Source organism: Papaver somniferum, unplaced genomic scaffold (assembly GCF_003573695.1).
Source record: "Papaver somniferum cultivar HN1 unplaced genomic scaffold, ASM357369v1 unplaced-scaffold_10, whole genome shotgun sequence".
Lineage (NCBI taxonomy): Eukaryota > Viridiplantae > Streptophyta > Magnoliopsida > Ranunculales > Papaveraceae > Papaver > Papaver somniferum.
Genome location: NW_020618825.1, coordinates 9,263,962 through 9,282,152, shown reverse-complemented (window position 1 = coordinate 9,282,152; position 18,191 = coordinate 9,263,962). Strand labels below are relative to the sequence as shown.

General features: G+C 35.9%; 3 protein-coding genes across 4 annotated transcripts; 1 reads left to right on the top strand and 2 right to left on the bottom strand.

The window, feature by feature from the left end:
* The first annotated feature begins 875 nt into the window (after positions 1-875).
* On the top strand, positions 876-1,414 carry LOC113326290 (B3 domain-containing protein At5g42700-like). Its single transcript, XM_026574042.1, has 3 exons — positions 876-1,004; positions 1,094-1,300; positions 1,385-1,414. The coding sequence occupies exons 1-3, from the start codon at positions 876-878 to the stop codon at positions 1,412-1,414; spliced, it is 366 nt and encodes a 121-aa protein (XP_026429827.1).
* Positions 1,415-2,722: 1,308 nt separating this feature from the next.
* On the bottom strand, positions 2,723-5,651 carry LOC113326919 (uncharacterized protein C23H3.12c-like). Of its 2 annotated transcripts, XM_026574580.1 has the most exons (8): positions 5,271-5,651; positions 5,100-5,164; positions 4,900-4,998; positions 4,225-4,272; positions 4,071-4,140; positions 3,902-3,973; positions 3,454-3,576; positions 2,723-3,141 (listed from the first exon to the last, which is right to left on the bottom strand). In XM_026574580.1, exons 1-8 carry the CDS (start codon positions 5,466-5,468, stop codon positions 2,998-3,000), a joined length of 819 nt encoding a protein of 272 aa, XP_026430365.1. In that variant the 5' UTR covers positions 5,469-5,651; the 3' UTR covers positions 2,723-2,997. The 2 variants fall into 2 exon arrangements, with proteins under 2 accessions (XP_026430365.1, XP_026430366.1); XM_026574581.1 differs by lacking the exon at positions 4,225-4,272.
* Positions 5,652-6,728: 1,077 nt separating this feature from the next.
* Positions 6,729-10,318, bottom strand: LOC113326611 (pentatricopeptide repeat-containing protein At1g13040, mitochondrial-like). Its single transcript, XM_026574307.1, has 3 exons — positions 7,809-10,318; positions 7,466-7,654; positions 6,729-6,990 (listed from the first exon to the last, which is right to left on the bottom strand). The coding sequence occupies exons 1-2, from the start codon at positions 9,910-9,912 to the stop codon at positions 7,638-7,640; spliced, it is 2,121 nt and encodes a 706-aa protein (XP_026430092.1). The 5' UTR covers positions 9,913-10,318; the 3' UTR covers positions 6,729-6,990; positions 7,466-7,637.
* Positions 10,319-18,191: the final 7,873 nt, after the last annotated feature.

Here is an 18,191-nt window from a genome sequence, read left to right as displayed (position 1 = left end):
ATAAATACTCCATCTGCATTCATACGTGAAGTTACTGATTAAATTAATGCATGTATGTACGACATACGGTTTTGTATGTGTCATGTTAAATCTGTAATAAGGCTAGATTGCTCGCCATTGTAGGTGATTTTTGAAAAGAAATTACTTTTATGTTATATGTTATGTAGTATTATGAAATGAATAAATATGTGTCTCCTTGTGCGTTCAAAAAAAAAGAAGAAATGTACGTGCTCTCAAATACTGTAATAAAAGTTGAATGTTATTTTAAGTGTTTTTTTTGTTTTCAAAGAAAAATTGCCCTTAAGAATTTAGCGCTTGGTTAATCTTACTGTTTATAAGTCATTTTGATTTTTAATCCTGCATTCCTGCTTCTTGAATGGTTTTGGTAATAATTATCACTCTATTAGATGGTACAATATCCGATATAAAGACACACACAGCCGATAAGTTTGCTTGTGTTTCTGGGTTGATCCACCAAGCTTTTTGATAATGACTAATTACAGTGTAGACATTGCAGTCATCGGGACAAAAAAAAACGTAGATGATTTAGAATTAAAAAAAATAAAATGTAAAGTGACACATTCTGGTTGATTTTGTGCTAAAATCCCCTAACTTTCCATGTCCGAGTTTTATGTGCATTAACGGATATATTCTGTTGCACTGTGGTAGCTGTTAGCTTCCAAAATTATTTAAATTCCTAGAATAATAAAGAAAATAGTTTATTAGCTGGATATGAAATATTCCACTCCCAAATATCTAGGAATAACTGATATCATGGTACCTAATTAAGAATTCAAAAAGATATGTATATCTTGTAGGCGATGATAATATAAAAAGGTCTCATAGTGATCTTCTTTCACTACTTTTACTATCTAATGGCAACCGAAGAAGAGATACAAATCGCTGCTGAGAGAGCTCAACAGTTTCAATTATCTCTTGGAGGTGCAGTTCCTAGTTTTGTCAAATGCATGCTCCCAAGCCATGTTAGCGGTGGTTTTTGGTTGGTAAGGATTCATCATAATTTTCATTTTCTGTAATCAAATTCTGCTTTAAGTAGGGTACATTATTTTTATCTTAATTTTAATGCGAACAGGGTCTTCCTCGAAATAGTTGCGAGGATCACCTACCGAATCATGATGTGATTATTACCTTGGTAGATTTACAAGGGGTACGGTTCGAAACTCGTTATATGTCCCGAAAGCGTGGACTGTGTGGAGGGTGGAGAAGCTTTGCTTTGCAGCACAACCTCATTCATGGAGACGCCCTAGTGTTTGAACTCACTGAACCAACCGTATTTAGGGTGAGTGATATGTCAGCATTTGTTAATTTGCGGTTCGAAAATGCTTAAAGACTTTCATCTGTTTTGTTTATGTTGCTTTTATAGGTTCACATATTCAGAGCTGGGGATGTTTAAAGTACTGATTTGTGAAGTTCATGTTCTCCGTATTGCCATCGATTGGAAGGTGACGGAAACTTATGCAACTGCTGGTTTAAGTTTTCTGAATTTTTTGGACAATTCTCTTATCTTGTAGTTGAAATACCCCAATTAAATGTCTGCCATGGTTTTTTCAAGAAGCTGTATGGGCAAATAAAAGATACGCAAGAATTTTATACTGCTTTTTTTTTTCTGGTTTCCTAAACAAAAAAACGAATTCCATCAACTTCTTCTTCCCCTCCAAGTTCTATATTGCAATGAGTTCGACATGCACACAAAAGACAACTAGCTGAGAGTGTTTCCATCCACACCGACTTAACCTTATTACACCTCATTTACACACTGTGCGACAGACCCATCTCTAATCTACTAATCTGCAAGGGATATGAAGGCCATCGTAAAATATCTACATGTGTGGTTGTGCTGGAGAACGAAAGAGACGCTAAATAGAGAACACGAACATCGAACTACATAACTGAACCCATTATTGAAAACTAGACTTTCACTTTTTCCTACAAAAGATTGGGTCATTTTCCAATGAAGGTGTCTCACTTCTTCGAGAATGAAGCTGCCTACAACTTCATTGTTAGAGGTGGGAAAAAAATGATCAACAAACTCATCGCATAGATGGTCCGTCAAGTCCTACATTTACAAAATTTATGTATTTTTCACTTTTAGGTTGCCGAGATACTTATCAAGGTCTTAAGAGGGATGCAAAACCTGCAAACAGGAGAAGGGTCTTGGTTAATTGGCGAAGATAAAGCACTTTCAAAAGGTTAAAATATCCATCCATGTCCGGATCAATATATATATATATGCAGATAAATCAGCCGCGACCACATTTGGAAAGTAAATCAATCAACACAGGCTATATATATTCTAGCCAACGGTCTTGCATATATTTACAACTTTACTTATCAAGACAAACTCTACTAAATACAAAATCTTTTCATTCAGAAATTCTTCTATTATCCAATGGCGACTGAAGAAGTAAGAATACAAGCTGAACGATTTCGATTATCTCTTGGAGATGTATACCTAAGTTTTGCCAAGCGCATGCTCACAAGCCATGTTTACTGTGGTTTTTGGTTGGTAAGCATGGGCCATTTTCTTGTGATCTGCAATCAAATTCGATCTTTTAAGCAACACAGGTTATTAATTTTTCTTCTTATAATTGTCAATGTGAGTAGGTTGGTCTATATAAACTGGTAAGCCTCATCCAAGTTCTATGTTTACATAATGCTCCATTTTAGGTTCAAACCATATAACCTCGATCGCCTCATGAACTGGAATAATAATAATAATAATATGCGACATTTAACAACCATATAGCAAACTGCATAACTGAATCCATTATTGAAAAACTAAGCTTTAACTTCTGCCTACAAAAGAAACTAAAGGAGGACTCGGATGAACATTTCCAATGAAAATGTCATTCTTCTTCTAGAATGAAGCTGCCTACAACCCCATTGTCAGAACTCAGAAGTGTGAACAAAATGATCAACAAACTCATCACATAGATGGCCTGTGGAGTTCTGAATTTACAAAATTTATATAGTTGGTTACATAGAACAACGATACTTATCAACTTCCTGTGTGTCCAAATGATAAGCTTTGCAAATTTTAGAAACAACGGACTTGCTGAGACCATCTTTTTCATCTAGGTCCTGGAGATACTTATCAAGGTCTTCAGAGGGATGCAGAACCTGCACACAGGAAAAGGGTCTTAGTTAATTGGGGAAGAAGAAGACGGGAAAAGGAACTTTCTGAAGGAAAAACTGTTCCATGGATATCTAAAACCACATTCATTTTGGAGGAAGGATTGGACCATTATCAAGTTTAAAAGATTTTCAGTAATTTACTCTAGTGGTGAGAAAAGAGTACGACACAACATCCTAGAGAGATGGGTGTTTAGATTTCTACAGACCCAGTATTTAACTGAGCGCAACCCAGTGTTTGCATACATGTGGATACTAATTTCATTACTTGCCGTGAGGATAATGATGTTAGTAGCTTACCCATTGTGGAATAAGTGCATTCAGGCTTTTATGTTCTTGCTCGTCTTCATCATCACTGTCCCTTTTCTGCTCCTTTACAGTAGTTGAGCCATCTGATACTAGAACAAGAAGCCTTTCGCTTCCCTACAAAATTTGGAATTAGTGTAAGCGGTTGTGTCTACAGGCAGCATGGAAATGGATGACAAAGAAATTACGGTATCAATTATTAGAGATTCGCATATATGAAACTAATCAAACATACAACTTAGAAAAAAGAAACTAAAATAGTGAAAGTGGTGAGAATGGGCACTAAGATGAGATGGAAACATGTATACCGGAGTAGCAGAATCTCCCTATAGAAGTAAAGTTGACAAACTACGGCACAAAAACATATGGATAGTTCTAAGCTAATATAAATAACTGGTCAACAAACTATGGTTGCTTAACAGTATGAGAAGATTCCACAAACCTGGAGAGCTCGCCAGTGGGAATAGGTGCGGAATAAGGTCCAAAAGAACGGGATGTTGGGCAGTGGTAGAATCTGTACAGAAATAAACAGTTTAGGTATGAGTTGCAATAGAGCTTAGTAGAGGTATGAGCTGCAAAACCATTGGGAAATCAGTAAATGAAATACTTACAGCACATGCAGCAGTCAGCGGAAGCAGCGAAACAGAACCATAGAAGTACCGTCTGTGAATTACAGATCCCCTGGGGAAAAAAATGGTGGAGCACTTTGCTTCAGTAAAAAAAAAAAAAAAGCTTAATCATTTCAAGAGGAAAGACTTTAGCTACCTGAAAGCAATGTGGCGTAATCTTCGACGCACAAGACGAGGATTCAAACTGCAAATATTTTAACAAACAATGTATCACGAAGACAAGGTTGAATATCTACTCAATGGGATAAGTTCAAAAGAGTTCGAACTTCTATTAGTATTCATTTTGCAAAATGAGAACCCTGTCCTTTTACTTGCTACACATGTGAACGCCTCATCCTAAGTCATTACATTACAATAGTTCTAGTAACACCAATAAAGCCTGTAAGATATCGTAAACTATCAAAACAAAGCCCAGTCATATTTAATACATGCACAATCGACAATTCAAAGTGAATACATTAAGGCGTAAGACTACAAAGCATTCAAAGTATTCAACCAATTCCACATTCTGAACATCTAACTCCAACACTTGTTGTCTTGAACAATCAAGTCTGAAGACTTACAGGACGACTACATCAAACTCTAAATACTCGTTTGCAAAAGCCCATATCCTCGAACAATCCATTCACGGCGATATAATAACAATGAGACATGAATCCTTACACGCAAAGAAGTGCACACACTCCTATTTGGGCATGAGGCGCACCACATACAACCTCATGCACTCCTTGCAATCAGTACTACATTTTCCAAATGACAATGTACACTAAAGCATATAATTTGAGTACAAAGGATTCAGAAGTTTACAGACCTCGTTGGATAAGTAATCTCCACATTAGTAACATCCTTCGAAATCGACTTCAAGAAAATTTCAGACGGCTTAACACGAGCCAGCAGTTTCACTCCTAAACTACAACACCAAATTAAACCAAAACACCATTTTCAGTCTAACATTTCCACAAATTTCCCATTCAAAATCGAGTAATCGAGTATTACAGCTGAAGAATTTACCCATGAATCTTATTCTTGATGCTCCCTTCAGGAGCTTCTCCAAGACCAGCCCAAGCTTTATTCATCTACATACACAACAACAAACAACAAAATGAATTTCTCCCATTTTTTTCAAAAAACAAAACAAAACCCATTAAAATTCATGAAATGTAAAACAAAAAAATCACTTACTTTAGTTGAGAAGAATTCAGTAATGATCTCAACATTTTGATTCATGGGTTTCCCCTTAGAAGTAATTTTCTTATAAAGATCTTTAAATTTCGGTGATGGTTTTGTTGCTTCTGATTCTTGAACTGTTTGTTCAATGGATCTACTAAAACACCAATTCCTTCCTTTGATTGGAAATACAATCAGTCTTGCTGCCTTCATGATTCTTCAACTCGAGTTTTGATAAACTAAAACCCCAAAATGTAAAACCCTAGTTTGATATGAATCATTCCCCAAATGAAACCCTAGAATTAGAAAAATGGGTTTGAAGAATCTGATGATGGGAATTTGGGGGATGGATTCGATGGGAAATTTTTTGAGAATTCTGGAGAAAAAAAATGTGGGATTTTTTCAAAGAGAGAAATGAGAAGAAGTGCGGCGAATGGGTCAAGTTTTATACTACCAACCCGGATCGGTGGTGGAGCCAATTCCAAGTACCAAGTTGCAAGTTTGGTCCGATTCAACTCAGTGAGTTTTTTGTTTTTCCAATGACTAGGTTGCAGAGGTTGTTTTGATTGTTTGGTAATTGGTTGGGAGGTAGAAGAAGAATTTCGATTCGTGGAATGCAAGCAGCCATGCATGCATTCTACGTGGATGAGTTATTTATGTTAGATAAACGACTTCTTTGGGGTGAACGCCCTGTCAGAAAGAAACGAACTGTCGAAAAATTTATCATAGATTGAAAAATTCTGACTCGTAGCTCGTTGACAAAATTGCATGGTGTATCGTTTTTTATACAAGGGATGTAATTTAAATGCATAGGCGTGAATATGGCAATCTTGTTCTATAATAAACGAAGAATGAGGTGTTGCACTGTACATCTCCTTCTGCAGATTTGCATAAAATCACTTACCTTTTTGTAAGCTAAAGGTCCTTTCTAAGTTTAAGTTTGTTGTTGGCAATGATTTCTGGAGGGACAAGTAGTTGTTGCATTATGGTAAAAAAAAAAGGTGTTGCATTGACAATCACTAGTTGTTGTATTAAGGGATGTGATCTAAAACACAAGAGTAGATCTCCCGTACAAATCTGCATTGGACCCAAAACGGAAAACACTAAACGTAGGCCCATAATTGAAGCCTAAATGCAGACCCATGAATCGAGTACTGGTAAAAAATGTAGCAACAATCACCAGTACAAAAGTTGCTGATACTGAACATAGTTGAAGACAGTAAATTTAGATTAGACGAAAATAGTTGAAAATGGTAAATTAAGATTAGACGGTTCTCAAGACCAAGACTTGATGTAAAATAATGAACAAGACAATGCAGTGAGTACCTGTTCAACAGTAGCAATAAGAGTGCCCAGAACTCCAGAGAAATGACTGTTACACAAACGAAAATTTGTAATATTTAACTGCGGAGAACAAAAATATGTCACATAGTGGTCAAGTATCATATGAAAGCATAGGACCAAAGATTCATGAAAAGTTCCTTCAAAATGGAAGGCCTCTATTGAAATTTGAAAGTCAGTAGTTGTACATTTTCACAGAGCCCAATCTGTATGAATAGACTAGGTTTACAATACTGATCTAAACGGTAACAATACATGGATGTATGGAAATAATCATCACAAGAGAAGATAACACTAGAAAGAATGGTATGTATACAGATTATTCATGCGGGGAAGCGGAGCATGGCAATATAGATGATCTTTGGTTCCCTATTCGAAAATTGCATACATACACCTGCAAATTCATTGAAAACAGTATTATGTTGAATTATATGACAAACTCCTTAAAGATTCATATACGAGCAACAAACAGAAGATTTTTAAATGAGAGTCTACTGAGATCTTTCGGACAGATAAAATGGAGGGATGTCAGTCTGCACAAGGCTGGATAATAATGGAATTGGAAACACACAGGACACTAGGGGAATGCGTCTATGACCCTTTATCTGTTCAACGTGTCAGTCATCAGCTTAATTACAAGAAGAGCTCTATATTTATCCCTCGTAACATAGCTACCCAAGAATGTGTCCGAAGTAATATAGATTAGTGTATACTAGATTCATAGTCACTTCACTCTAAGGTGATCTAACCGTTACAAGGTTGCAGTAAATGTGTCAGAGGAAGTGCCAATAATTCTTCTATCTACCATGGTTATACCATCAGATACGTCAAAGTTCATTGGATCATTCTGTGAAATGTAAATGTCGTACCTGGATGTCCTTGTTTATCTTCTGCCTTGCAACGAAGAGCTGCAAGCGTGCAAAGGCCCCAAATGAAGACTGGCTTCACTCACACCTCCAGATGGTTTGATCTGGTTGTTAGAGTCTCCGACTTCCGTACATGCTTTTGAACAGCGCATTAAAAGACGCAATCAGCTCATAGTTACAATATATTTGTACCTGAAAGTAGAAATTGATCAAAGAATCATTTCTGTTAGTAAAGACAGCAGCTTTCTCATGCTGGGTCTCTAACTGTTGTTATCAAAATTACCAGACTCCTGATAAAGCAAAATGCTTTTAGTTCAGCAGGAAGTATAATACTTGAAGGTAGTACCTGTCGACATATTCATGACTGAAGCATCCTTTGACTGGATGGCGTTGGTTAGGGTCTTGGAAAGTGCAGCATCAAGAGTAAATCCGTTCTCCATCATCTGGTCCCACACTTTACAAGCTATTGTAAGCTTCTTTTCCCTTATGAGCCCTCCAATTATCAATTTATAGGTCACTTCGTCAGGATGGCACCCATTACGTTGCATATCTTCGTAAAATTGCATGCCTTCAGCAACCCTAAATGCTTTGAAGAGCCCATTTATAAGGGCATTGTAACAAATTACATCCGGAGTGATTCGAAGTCTTTCCATGTCGCAGAAAAAGTTTTGAGCTTGATCAACTCTCCCGCTCTTGCACAGGTGATCAACCATTGTAGTATACAAAACTCGATCAGGAAATAGTCCCTTTTGTGACATTCGATCAAGAAGATCCTCTGCTAAATCAGCACGGCCCTTTTTGAAGAAGGCATTTATGAGAATCGTAAATGTTACAACATCTGGTTCAAACCCTTTTCCACTCATCTCTTCGAACATCCTGTATGCCTTTTGGGTTTCGCGGGCCCAACAATACGCCCTAATCATAGTATTGTAAGATACTGTATCACATAAACCTCTCTTCTCCATCGTTTTCACCAACAAACTATATGCACTGTCCATACGGTTAGCTTTGCACAGAGCCTTCAGGAATTGGTTGTAGCTGTATGTATCGGGTTTCGTCTGACTTCTTTCCATCTTCTTTAGCAATTTCGCCGCCTCTTCTAACATTCCGTTATTACAGCAGTAATTCAATTCTATGTTGTAAGTAACCATATCCGGCGCACACCCGTTCTTCCTCATGAATTCCTCAATTGCTTGTGCTTTTTTAACCTCACCTTTCTGACAATATCCATGAATAAGGGCGTTATACACTGAAACACTCAATGGGGTTTTTCCCTTCATTGAGTCTACAGTAAGATCATAAGCCAAATCAACCTCTCCACGTTTACACAAACCAAAAACCAGCACCCCACATGTTATCCCATCCGGAAGCAATCCTCTACCAATCATTTCACGCCAAAGCTTAACTGCCAATTCATAGCGCCCATCACTACACAACCCTTTTAGCACTGTCGTGTAAGTGACAACATCAGGGTCACTTCCCTTCTGTAACATTGTCTGCATTACTTCCAGAGCTTTGTCTAATTCGTTCTCCTTGCACAAGAGGTTTACATATATATTGTAACTCCACATGTCAGGTATAGCCCCATATCTATCCATGTCTTCTAAAAGTCTCTCAATGAAACTGAAATTCTTCACCTTACAGAGAAAAGATATGAATCTTGAATACGTAAAGGAAGTCAGTGTAAATCCTAGTTTCAACATGTAACTGTAGTAATGCTCTGCTAAATCAAATCTTAAATCCTTAACTAAAACTCCAATAAATCTATTGTAATCTACACTAAAAACCCGGCAATCAGAGTCAATCATCTCTTCAAAAACATTGATTGCTTGATCGATTATACCAGCTTTAACGTAAGCTGATATAAGACCCCGGTACATGTTTCTACGAACTGAAAACACTTTATCTCTTCTTCTCTGCAAAAACTGTGCTAACATATCAAACTTGGAGTCTTTAAGCAACAAAGAAGCCATCGTCCTGTTCGTAAAGTAGTCATGCTCATAACCAATTTGGGATTCAGCCCAGGTATAAAAACCAAATCCCATTTCAGAATCAGATAAACTTGTCAAAACCTGATTAACAATGTACGTATTCAACTTCACATCCATATTATGCAATTCAATCTCTACCAAATAAGACCAATGCTCATACTGATTAAGTAACTTGCGCATTCTCAAAGCACATTCGAATGAACCCGACGATCTTTTTCTTGTTTCCAACTGATTTGCTACCTGAGTTTTTTTCGAAACCCCATTCTGACTACACACTGAGCTAAAATTTGAAGATTTCATATTACGATTATTCGAATTTTTCCTACTAGTGAAAAATCTGAGCTTAGGTTTGAATGTACAAGTGTTTGAAGAAAAGAAACAATAGAGTGATGAGAGTTTTGAAAACCTTACCACCATAATATTGCATAAATCCAGTCTTTTCGAAGCTACCCATTTCATCTGACTACATCACAATCATCTTCTTCGTTTGTGAATTTAATCAAATAGTTAATGTGCCAACTCTAAATCTCCACTTCAAAACACTAAACCCCCAAATGTGAGTAAGGGTTTAAAATCAAAATCCAAATGTGAGCAAAGGGTTTAAAGGTTTAACAAAGAAAACCCTAAAACCCCAAAAATATTGAAGATTAAAACATTGAACGCAATGAGAGTTCGGGTTTTTTCTGAAGTTTGACAATGGAAAGCTGGAGTTTTAGGGTATTGATTGATGAATCTATCTGGTGGAAGAAGATCTAATGAAAATAACGTTTTCTGATTGATTTTGTTTCTGAATTTAAATGCAGGTGAATGTCAATTTTGATGAGAATAACGGTTTTTGTTTTGAGTTCGCAGCCTCGAGCTCAAGTTAGAATAAATGGGGGACGGCTAGAGAATCTATTTCATTTGAAGCTAAAAAGACTGGATGAATATTTGAGTCAGATTTCAGATTATGATCCATCATAATCTGACTCACTTGGAATGGTGCTACCTAGGCAAAAGAAAGAAAGTGCCAGTTTCAAACTCGGGTCATTGGTATCATTTCGGGATTTCGCATCTAGGAAATACTGACACGAATACAGGATATGGATACGACACGACGCGGACACAGGGATCGATAAAATTTAAAATCATCAGGACACGGGCACATTTATATCATATTTAGTTAAATATTTTGATATACTAAAATCATAGTGTTATATTATATCAAGTACAATAATCATCCAAATACATGAAAAAAAATCAGTTTTACACCAGCAGGTTACCCACCTATAGAAAAAGTAACTATTATACTCATTCTCGTAACACACTAGATTACCCTATTAGTAAAATTGAGTATAGATTTCTACAAATATATCGTGTCGGTATCACACGTGCGTCTTGTGTCTGACGCACATCTGATGTGGACACGGCATCAATATTAGCGTGTCTGCGCTTCAAGCTGGGTTACACGGATGCTCCAATTTTTGAGTCGTGTCCGCGTCGGACACAGGACGCAGTGGGACGCTAACACGACGCGTGTCCGACGCACAAATTTGTGCATCTGATTTGGACGCGCCGATGACTCGGGTGTGACGATTTTTTTTTCATTTCCATTTAAACTTCTTCCTTTATTTTTACTATTAGTAACTAAATGAAGAAAAACAAACATTTAGACCAATCAGTTAGGTCTTTATTAGGGTTTTGTAGTTGGGCCACGTGTTTAATATTGATTGATTGCTTGACCTTTGGGGTGTATAAAAAAAAGATATCTTCATTTCTTTTGAAATTTATACACATGTAACATCATTTTTTAATTTTTAGAATCGAAACACTTGATTTTGATGTATAAATATATGATTTATATATAAATAAAATATGTATATACATGTCCGCGTCCTATCTTTTTGAGAATTTTATAGTGTCCCCGTCCGCTTTGTGTTGTGTCCGCGTCTGTGCAACCCACGCTTCAAGTTTTCCAACAACTTCGCACATTCTCTAAAGTTTGTTTTTTTTTTCCGTTTTATCTCTTTTTTATCGGAAAAAAGCCTGTATGACAAATTTCGAACACATTAGTGATATTATCACCTAATGATTTTATAAATTCTTGGAGGGACATAGAAAATTAGGTACACGGGATCATGGACTGTTCTTTTTTTTCTATCGAATTTCAGATTTGCAGTTTTCTTTTTCTTTCTTTTTGAACCACCGTCTGGGGCATACATAGTAGGACAAAACCAAGATCATTAGATAGAATTTGTGTAGTGTCCCTTTACCGAGTTATTTTTTATAATTGAAAAAATACCTTATTTGATTAGTGGTATTAATGATTGGTGTTAATTTAATTGGATATTCTTGATTATATTTTTTTCACTTTATTATTATTAATCCTAAAAGAACGGGCACCTTGCTCAGCTGGTCATCCTTGTTCCTCAAAGTTTCATGCGTTCTAAAAGGTCCCAGGTTCGAGCTCCCAATGGCGTAATATTGCAGAAATTAACATGGAAGGTAGAGTTAGTTTGCCCCCCTTGTGACACAATTTCATCCCCCATCCGCTTCGGCTCCTTTGGCTAGGTTACCCATGAGGCTCGCTAGTAGGCTAGCACAACAACCTGTTCAATTAATGTAGTAGTATGTCGTTGGAGCTTAGCTTGTTAGGCTTCCAACTAATTTCATGTAATAATCGTTATCGATAATTTAAAAATTATTATTATTGAAAAAAAAATATATTTAAATTTGATATTTTTTATTTATTTATAATTTTACATTTTTGGTTGGCAACCGAGTTACAAGCTGGGCACTAACCCCTTTTTGAATAGCAATACCCAATCTATGAAAAATAAAGTTATCTAGATCGCTACTAGCATCATTACTAACTAAACAATTCTTCAAACGCTTGAAAAAACATATAGTATCCTCACTAAGATCCCCTAAAATAGTGAAAGCTAAAACTGCCAAACCATAATCATGTGAAACACATTGATCCAAGTATTTAGTACGTTTACACGAAATAGGCTTCGAAATGGCCTGACCTGGAATAAAAGCACGAACTCCCTCGCCAGTGAAAGGTGAGACGCTTGTGACGTCCATACACACGTCCTGGCCATTTTCCCAGTTGAGAACAAGAACCTCCGCTGGGCGTAAATCCTTGTTATCATCTGACAAAAAACCTAGAGCAACTTCTTTACCCGCAGGTACACCAGCCTTGTAACAAATATCAACAATTACATCACGAACCAGGTCATGACGAAACTTAAGCCCAACACCTTTAGCACAATGAAGCGCATGATCATCAAAAATATCCATTGGTTTATTACAGCAAGAGCACAAACCATCTTCAACAAACAAGGGGATACCAAGGCGATAACAAACTACCGCTCTGAACTGTCTGGGCCCAAGGAATTAATCCAAACCACTGATGGGAACAACCAATGGGTAATCTTGAGCATGTTTGACCCGGTACATTTCCACAGTATAGAGTCTCTTGCAGATAATGAAAGTTGGACAGGGATTTGCTTTATATTTAAAAAATATTTTTATTCATTTTTTTCTTTCACTTTTTCTATTTTTTTTTTTAGTTTTTTTCTTTACTTCTTTCTTCTCTAATAGCAAGTAATGTACCGTAGAAAGTACTTTCCACAACCCCAAGTCTTTCTTTTTTGATTGAGAGATTATGATTGAATCCAAAATAACATGATTTTACGACAGCTACAGAGTGAAGTTCGGCGGACAATTGAAAAAAATTATCAGCCGAACTTCTCATTGTTCTTATTCTGAAGGTGTTGATAAACATTCTGTCTCATAATTAACCACGAAAATGTTAGCCGAACTTTACTTCATGAAGAACAATGCTAAGTTCGGATGTTTTTTTTTCTCTTCAATCTGCTGAATCTAAGTTTGGCAGTTACAATGTTAAGTTCGGTTGATAACTTGTCTGCTGAACCTGGGTATGTTTTCAAAAAAAGCATAGGTTCGGCTGACAAGTTATCAGCCGAACCTATCAGTATTCTTCATATACGAGGAACACCCAAGGACGAGTTAGCGAACCTATGTATGTTTTACCAAAACTTAGGTTCGGGCTAACCTAGGTTTTGTAAATAAGAAAATTTAAAAAATAATCTAAAAAATTTAAAAATTTGGAAGGAAAAAAAATTGAAAAATATATAGGACAAGGAAGGTTATTAGTGTAATTACTTAGATCTACGGGTATCTTAGTATCTTTCTCTCTCGAGAACTAATGATCCTCAAGACGGATTGAGGATAGAATTGTAATTTATAAGGGATTACTGATTTAAGGAAGTATTACTATAGAAGGAAGATAGATTCCTAAGAGGTTTGGGAAACCACACCAATGTAAGTAAGTATACCTAGATAAGAAAATACTTCGTAGACAAGGTAAAATACCAAGATAAGGAAATATACCTAGAAAATGAATTATTCCCAGATAAGAAAATAGATTCCTATAAGGTTTTTGGGAAACCGTTAAAGCTATAAATAGAGATGTTTAGCTCATAGCTAAGACATCTAGAGTGTGGTTTGTGATACAGACACACCTATATCTAGAGTGTGGTTTGTGATACAGGCACACCTACATCTAAGAAAGGAGGTTTGTGAGACAAATCACCTTGAGAGAAGTTTGCGAGGCAATTAATTATTATAAAAGAAAACTTCGCAAATAGTTTAAGGTTATTTACCTAGAGAGATTGTGAGCGTAAAAAAGAGAGAATTGTGATAGTTTTCTTGTTCATAATATAGAGAAGATATTTTCTTCGAATCTAGTTTTCCATTGTGTTCTGTTTTCTAATTTTCGTCTATTATAATTCTGAATCTGAATTCCGCCTCTATAATAATAGTCACCAAGGTACATAGATCAATATGTATCAATAAGAGTCCGTAGGATAGGGTTATTAAAATGTATGCCCCAAAATTTTCTTGTATGACCCAAATGATAATTCTTCTTTTTCCATGTATCAATTTTGTAAGAAAAGGTCTGCTACCTACAAGCCCAGATAACTAGGTTAAGAAAGAAAGAAAAATCCTGATGATGTGGCGAGGTTCAAACTTAGGTCGCTAGTATCATCATTCAACAAATTTGCACATTCTCTAAATATATATATTTTTTTCCATATTTTTGTTAATGATAAACAAGTTGGTATAACGAGTTTTGAACTCTGATTATTGATATTATTAATGCGATATAAAATACTTAGAGGGATACAAGGAGATAAAAAAATTAAGGTATAACGAAACCAATAAGGATTTATTTTATTATCTATAAACATTATCTTCAACGTCGTCACATTCAATTATCTCTATAATATTGTGAGAAAATATCTATGTTAACAATTTCAGCTTTTACTGTGTCGAATTAAAAGGAAAAGATCTGACACTTATCGTAAATCCTGTGGAGCATTATTAGTCTTGAGAATACTTTTTTTTTTGTTAGATTTGGGACTCAAGTATGTTTTCATAACTTGAATTTTTCACCTTTTGATATCATCCATCAAATATTATGACTTTTGATTAAAAAAAAAGTTCTTTAACTCACTGAGGACTATGTTTCAAATTGAGCCTCTTGTATTTTTGTCGACCAACTAATAAGCCTTGTTTCTTAGTATTTTTCCTCTATCACTTTCACCCACATATATCTTCTTTAACTTTCCTCTAAATTCCATATTTACTGAGAGAAATGGTGGTCAGTGGAGAAAGAGAAACAAGAAGAAAAAAGCAAATCCACATATAAAAGATGGTGAGTTCATCTCGATTATGAAAAAACTTTTAAATCATAGAAACTTTCTCGATTTGCTAGTTTGAAACATTGGTACCAAATTATTCAAAGTTTTTCCTTGAGTAACATGAACTTTTGTCGAGTTTTAATAAGGTAAGTTTTATGTTCATTAACTTTAGAGGATAAAAGTTAGTGTATTATAGATATGATTTTGATAACATAAAGCCTCGTATGGAATTTAAAGTTACATGTAACAAAAAGAAATATCGTATAAGTGCAACAGTATGTAACCATTTAGTTTGTTTCTCTATATCTTATACACAATGTTAATGATATTCCTTTAAAAGAACAATGATACTGATATGTATACATCAGTAATCCCAACCTTGGAGAATAGATTGATTTTATAACATTCATAGTAATTGCTAGAAACAAGAATGATGTTGTTAGAGCATTGCTCGGTCGAACTCGCATCCGTTGCTATCTCAAGCATGTGTTGTCAATGTTAGTGATCAAAACTATAAGTCTTGATTTATAGTCTATTATAGCTAAGTCTCGGACTAGGATAGAAAGTGTAGTTGATCTCAAGGACTTCATGGCGATTCATCATAAGAGTAGAAGAACTAATCAAGGAACCGGTGAAACTTCTCGACAAAAAGGTATGTGAAGACCTGAACTTATCTATCACTCAAAAGTCTATCTACTCTATCTCCTACTCTTTGAGACAAGAAGTCATATGTTATATATATAGACTTGGATTATACACATTTGGTATTTCGAGCCGAGCATACCTCGCCTATCTATATCTCGAAATATGTGTTGGTAAGCTTTTCACTTCGATCAAGTTTATCTTTACCATGTGACGAAAGTCATGATATGTTTCAATCATCTTGAAAATTGCTTTGAAATGGTGTAACAACTATATAACGTCCTCTAAGAATGTTTCCATGATTGAAAAGAGAGTTTTGATTACATAACCAATGGTGGACATAAGAATTGTTGTGGAAACACATTTATGTATAAGTCATATTCCTTGAACAAAAGTTTGCAAACTTTGTTTATCAAGAGAACTGGAAGAATGGCGTGAGCCAAGTCCACGAACTTCCGAAGTTCTCAAACCCGAGAATTTCTGCTGGATTTGACAAACTACTTGCGTGAAGCAAAGTCCGCGAACCCAGTCCGCGAACCGGCGAAGTTCTCATACCCGAGAATTTATGCTGGAGTTTGTAAACTCTGCCCGGTAACTTAAGTCCGCAAACCTAGTCTGCGAACTTGAGAAGGATATATATCTGAAGATGATTTCTGAACTTAAACTTAAAAAGACTAAGGAATGCATTTTTCAAATCGTGGTTCATGAATCGATTCAAGTGAATCAAATCATCTTTGCTTCAATTGTGTCTTGTGTAGTACATAAGATTTCCTTGCAATTGAACAACTCTCTAACTAGTTCATTTGAAGTCATTTGAACTAGTTATGATGAAGAATAACATGGTTGATATGAAATGCTCATATGGCTAACCTTTTGGTTAACTATTGTTGAACCAACAAGTGCATACGTTTGGGTTCGGTTAACAAACCTAGAAGCGTGCATTGTCAAGTGTATGTAACAATTTAAGTTTTCGATATAACGGTTGAGAAATATTAGATTGAATCTAAATCAGGTTTTCATCTAACGGTGAATATTGAATGCTTTGTTACTAAGATAACATTGATTGCAAACCTTGATTTGAATGACTATATAAAGGAGACATCTAGTATTGTGAAAAACTAATCCCCATACCTTACGTGTGATACTAGTTTGCGTGCTAGAGTCGATTCTCCTTTAACCTTTGGTTTTTCTTCTTCTAAAACCAGGTTAACGACTTAAACACTTCATTGGGATTGTGAAGATAGACCGATACTACATTTATCGTAGTTGTGTGATCTGATCTTGCATCTTCTATCGTACCAGTACAACCAGATTGATTGGCTTGAGATTGATATCTCCGATAGGCAAGATATAAAAAGTAATCACAAACATCTTCGTCTCATTGTTTGTGATTCTGCAACATCTTGTTTCGCTACCATAAGATTGTTGTGAGGTGATTAATAACTCTAGGCTGTTCTTCGGGAATATAAGACCGGATTATCAATTGGTTCATGTTCACCTTGATTATTATCAAAATACGGAACAAAACCTGTAGGGTTTATCTGTGGGAAACAGATTGATCCTTTGATAGACTTGTATGTGTGAGACAGATTTTTTTATTGTCAAAGGCTGCGATTTTGGGTCGTAGCAACTCTTAGTTGTGGGTGAGATCATCTAAGGGAATCAAATGCGCAGTATCCTGCTGGGATCAGAGGCATAGGAGCATAACTGTACCTTGTATCAGTGGGAGATTTATTGGGGTTCAACTACAGTCCAGTCCGAAGTTAGCTCGGAGTAGGCTAGTGTCTGTAGCGGCTTAATACAATGTGTGTTCAATCTGGACTAGGTCCCGGAGTTTTTCTGCATTTGTGGTTTCCTCGTTAACAAAATTTCTGGTGTCTGTGTTATTTCAATTTCCACATTATATTGTTTTATCTTTACAATTGAAATAATACAGGTTGTGCGTTAGATCATCAATTAGAGTAATCCAACCTTTGGTTGTTGATTGTCATTGATTGATCCTTGGATATTGGTCTTTGGTACCATCCAAGTTATTCCTTGCATTTGATTAGAACTCTCAGTTCCTGCTTGGGTAAATCAAATCAAGAGAGAGATATAAACTCATTGATATACTTTTAATTGATTGTGTTTGTTGATTCTCTTACAAGTATATTCGAGTTTGTCCATACAGATTGCTAAGAGAAATATTGGGTAGTGTTGTTAGACCCTCGCTTTTTCAATTGGTATCAGAGCAGGAAAACACGTCAAGACCTTACAAGTCTGTGTTTATAGCGATCTGACTCTATAGACATAGGTGTTATCTCTATTAACGTACCACCAGTCTTCGATGGCTCAACCTACCCATGGTGGAAAGTTGCTATGTTTGCGTTTCTTCAAGCACGTGAT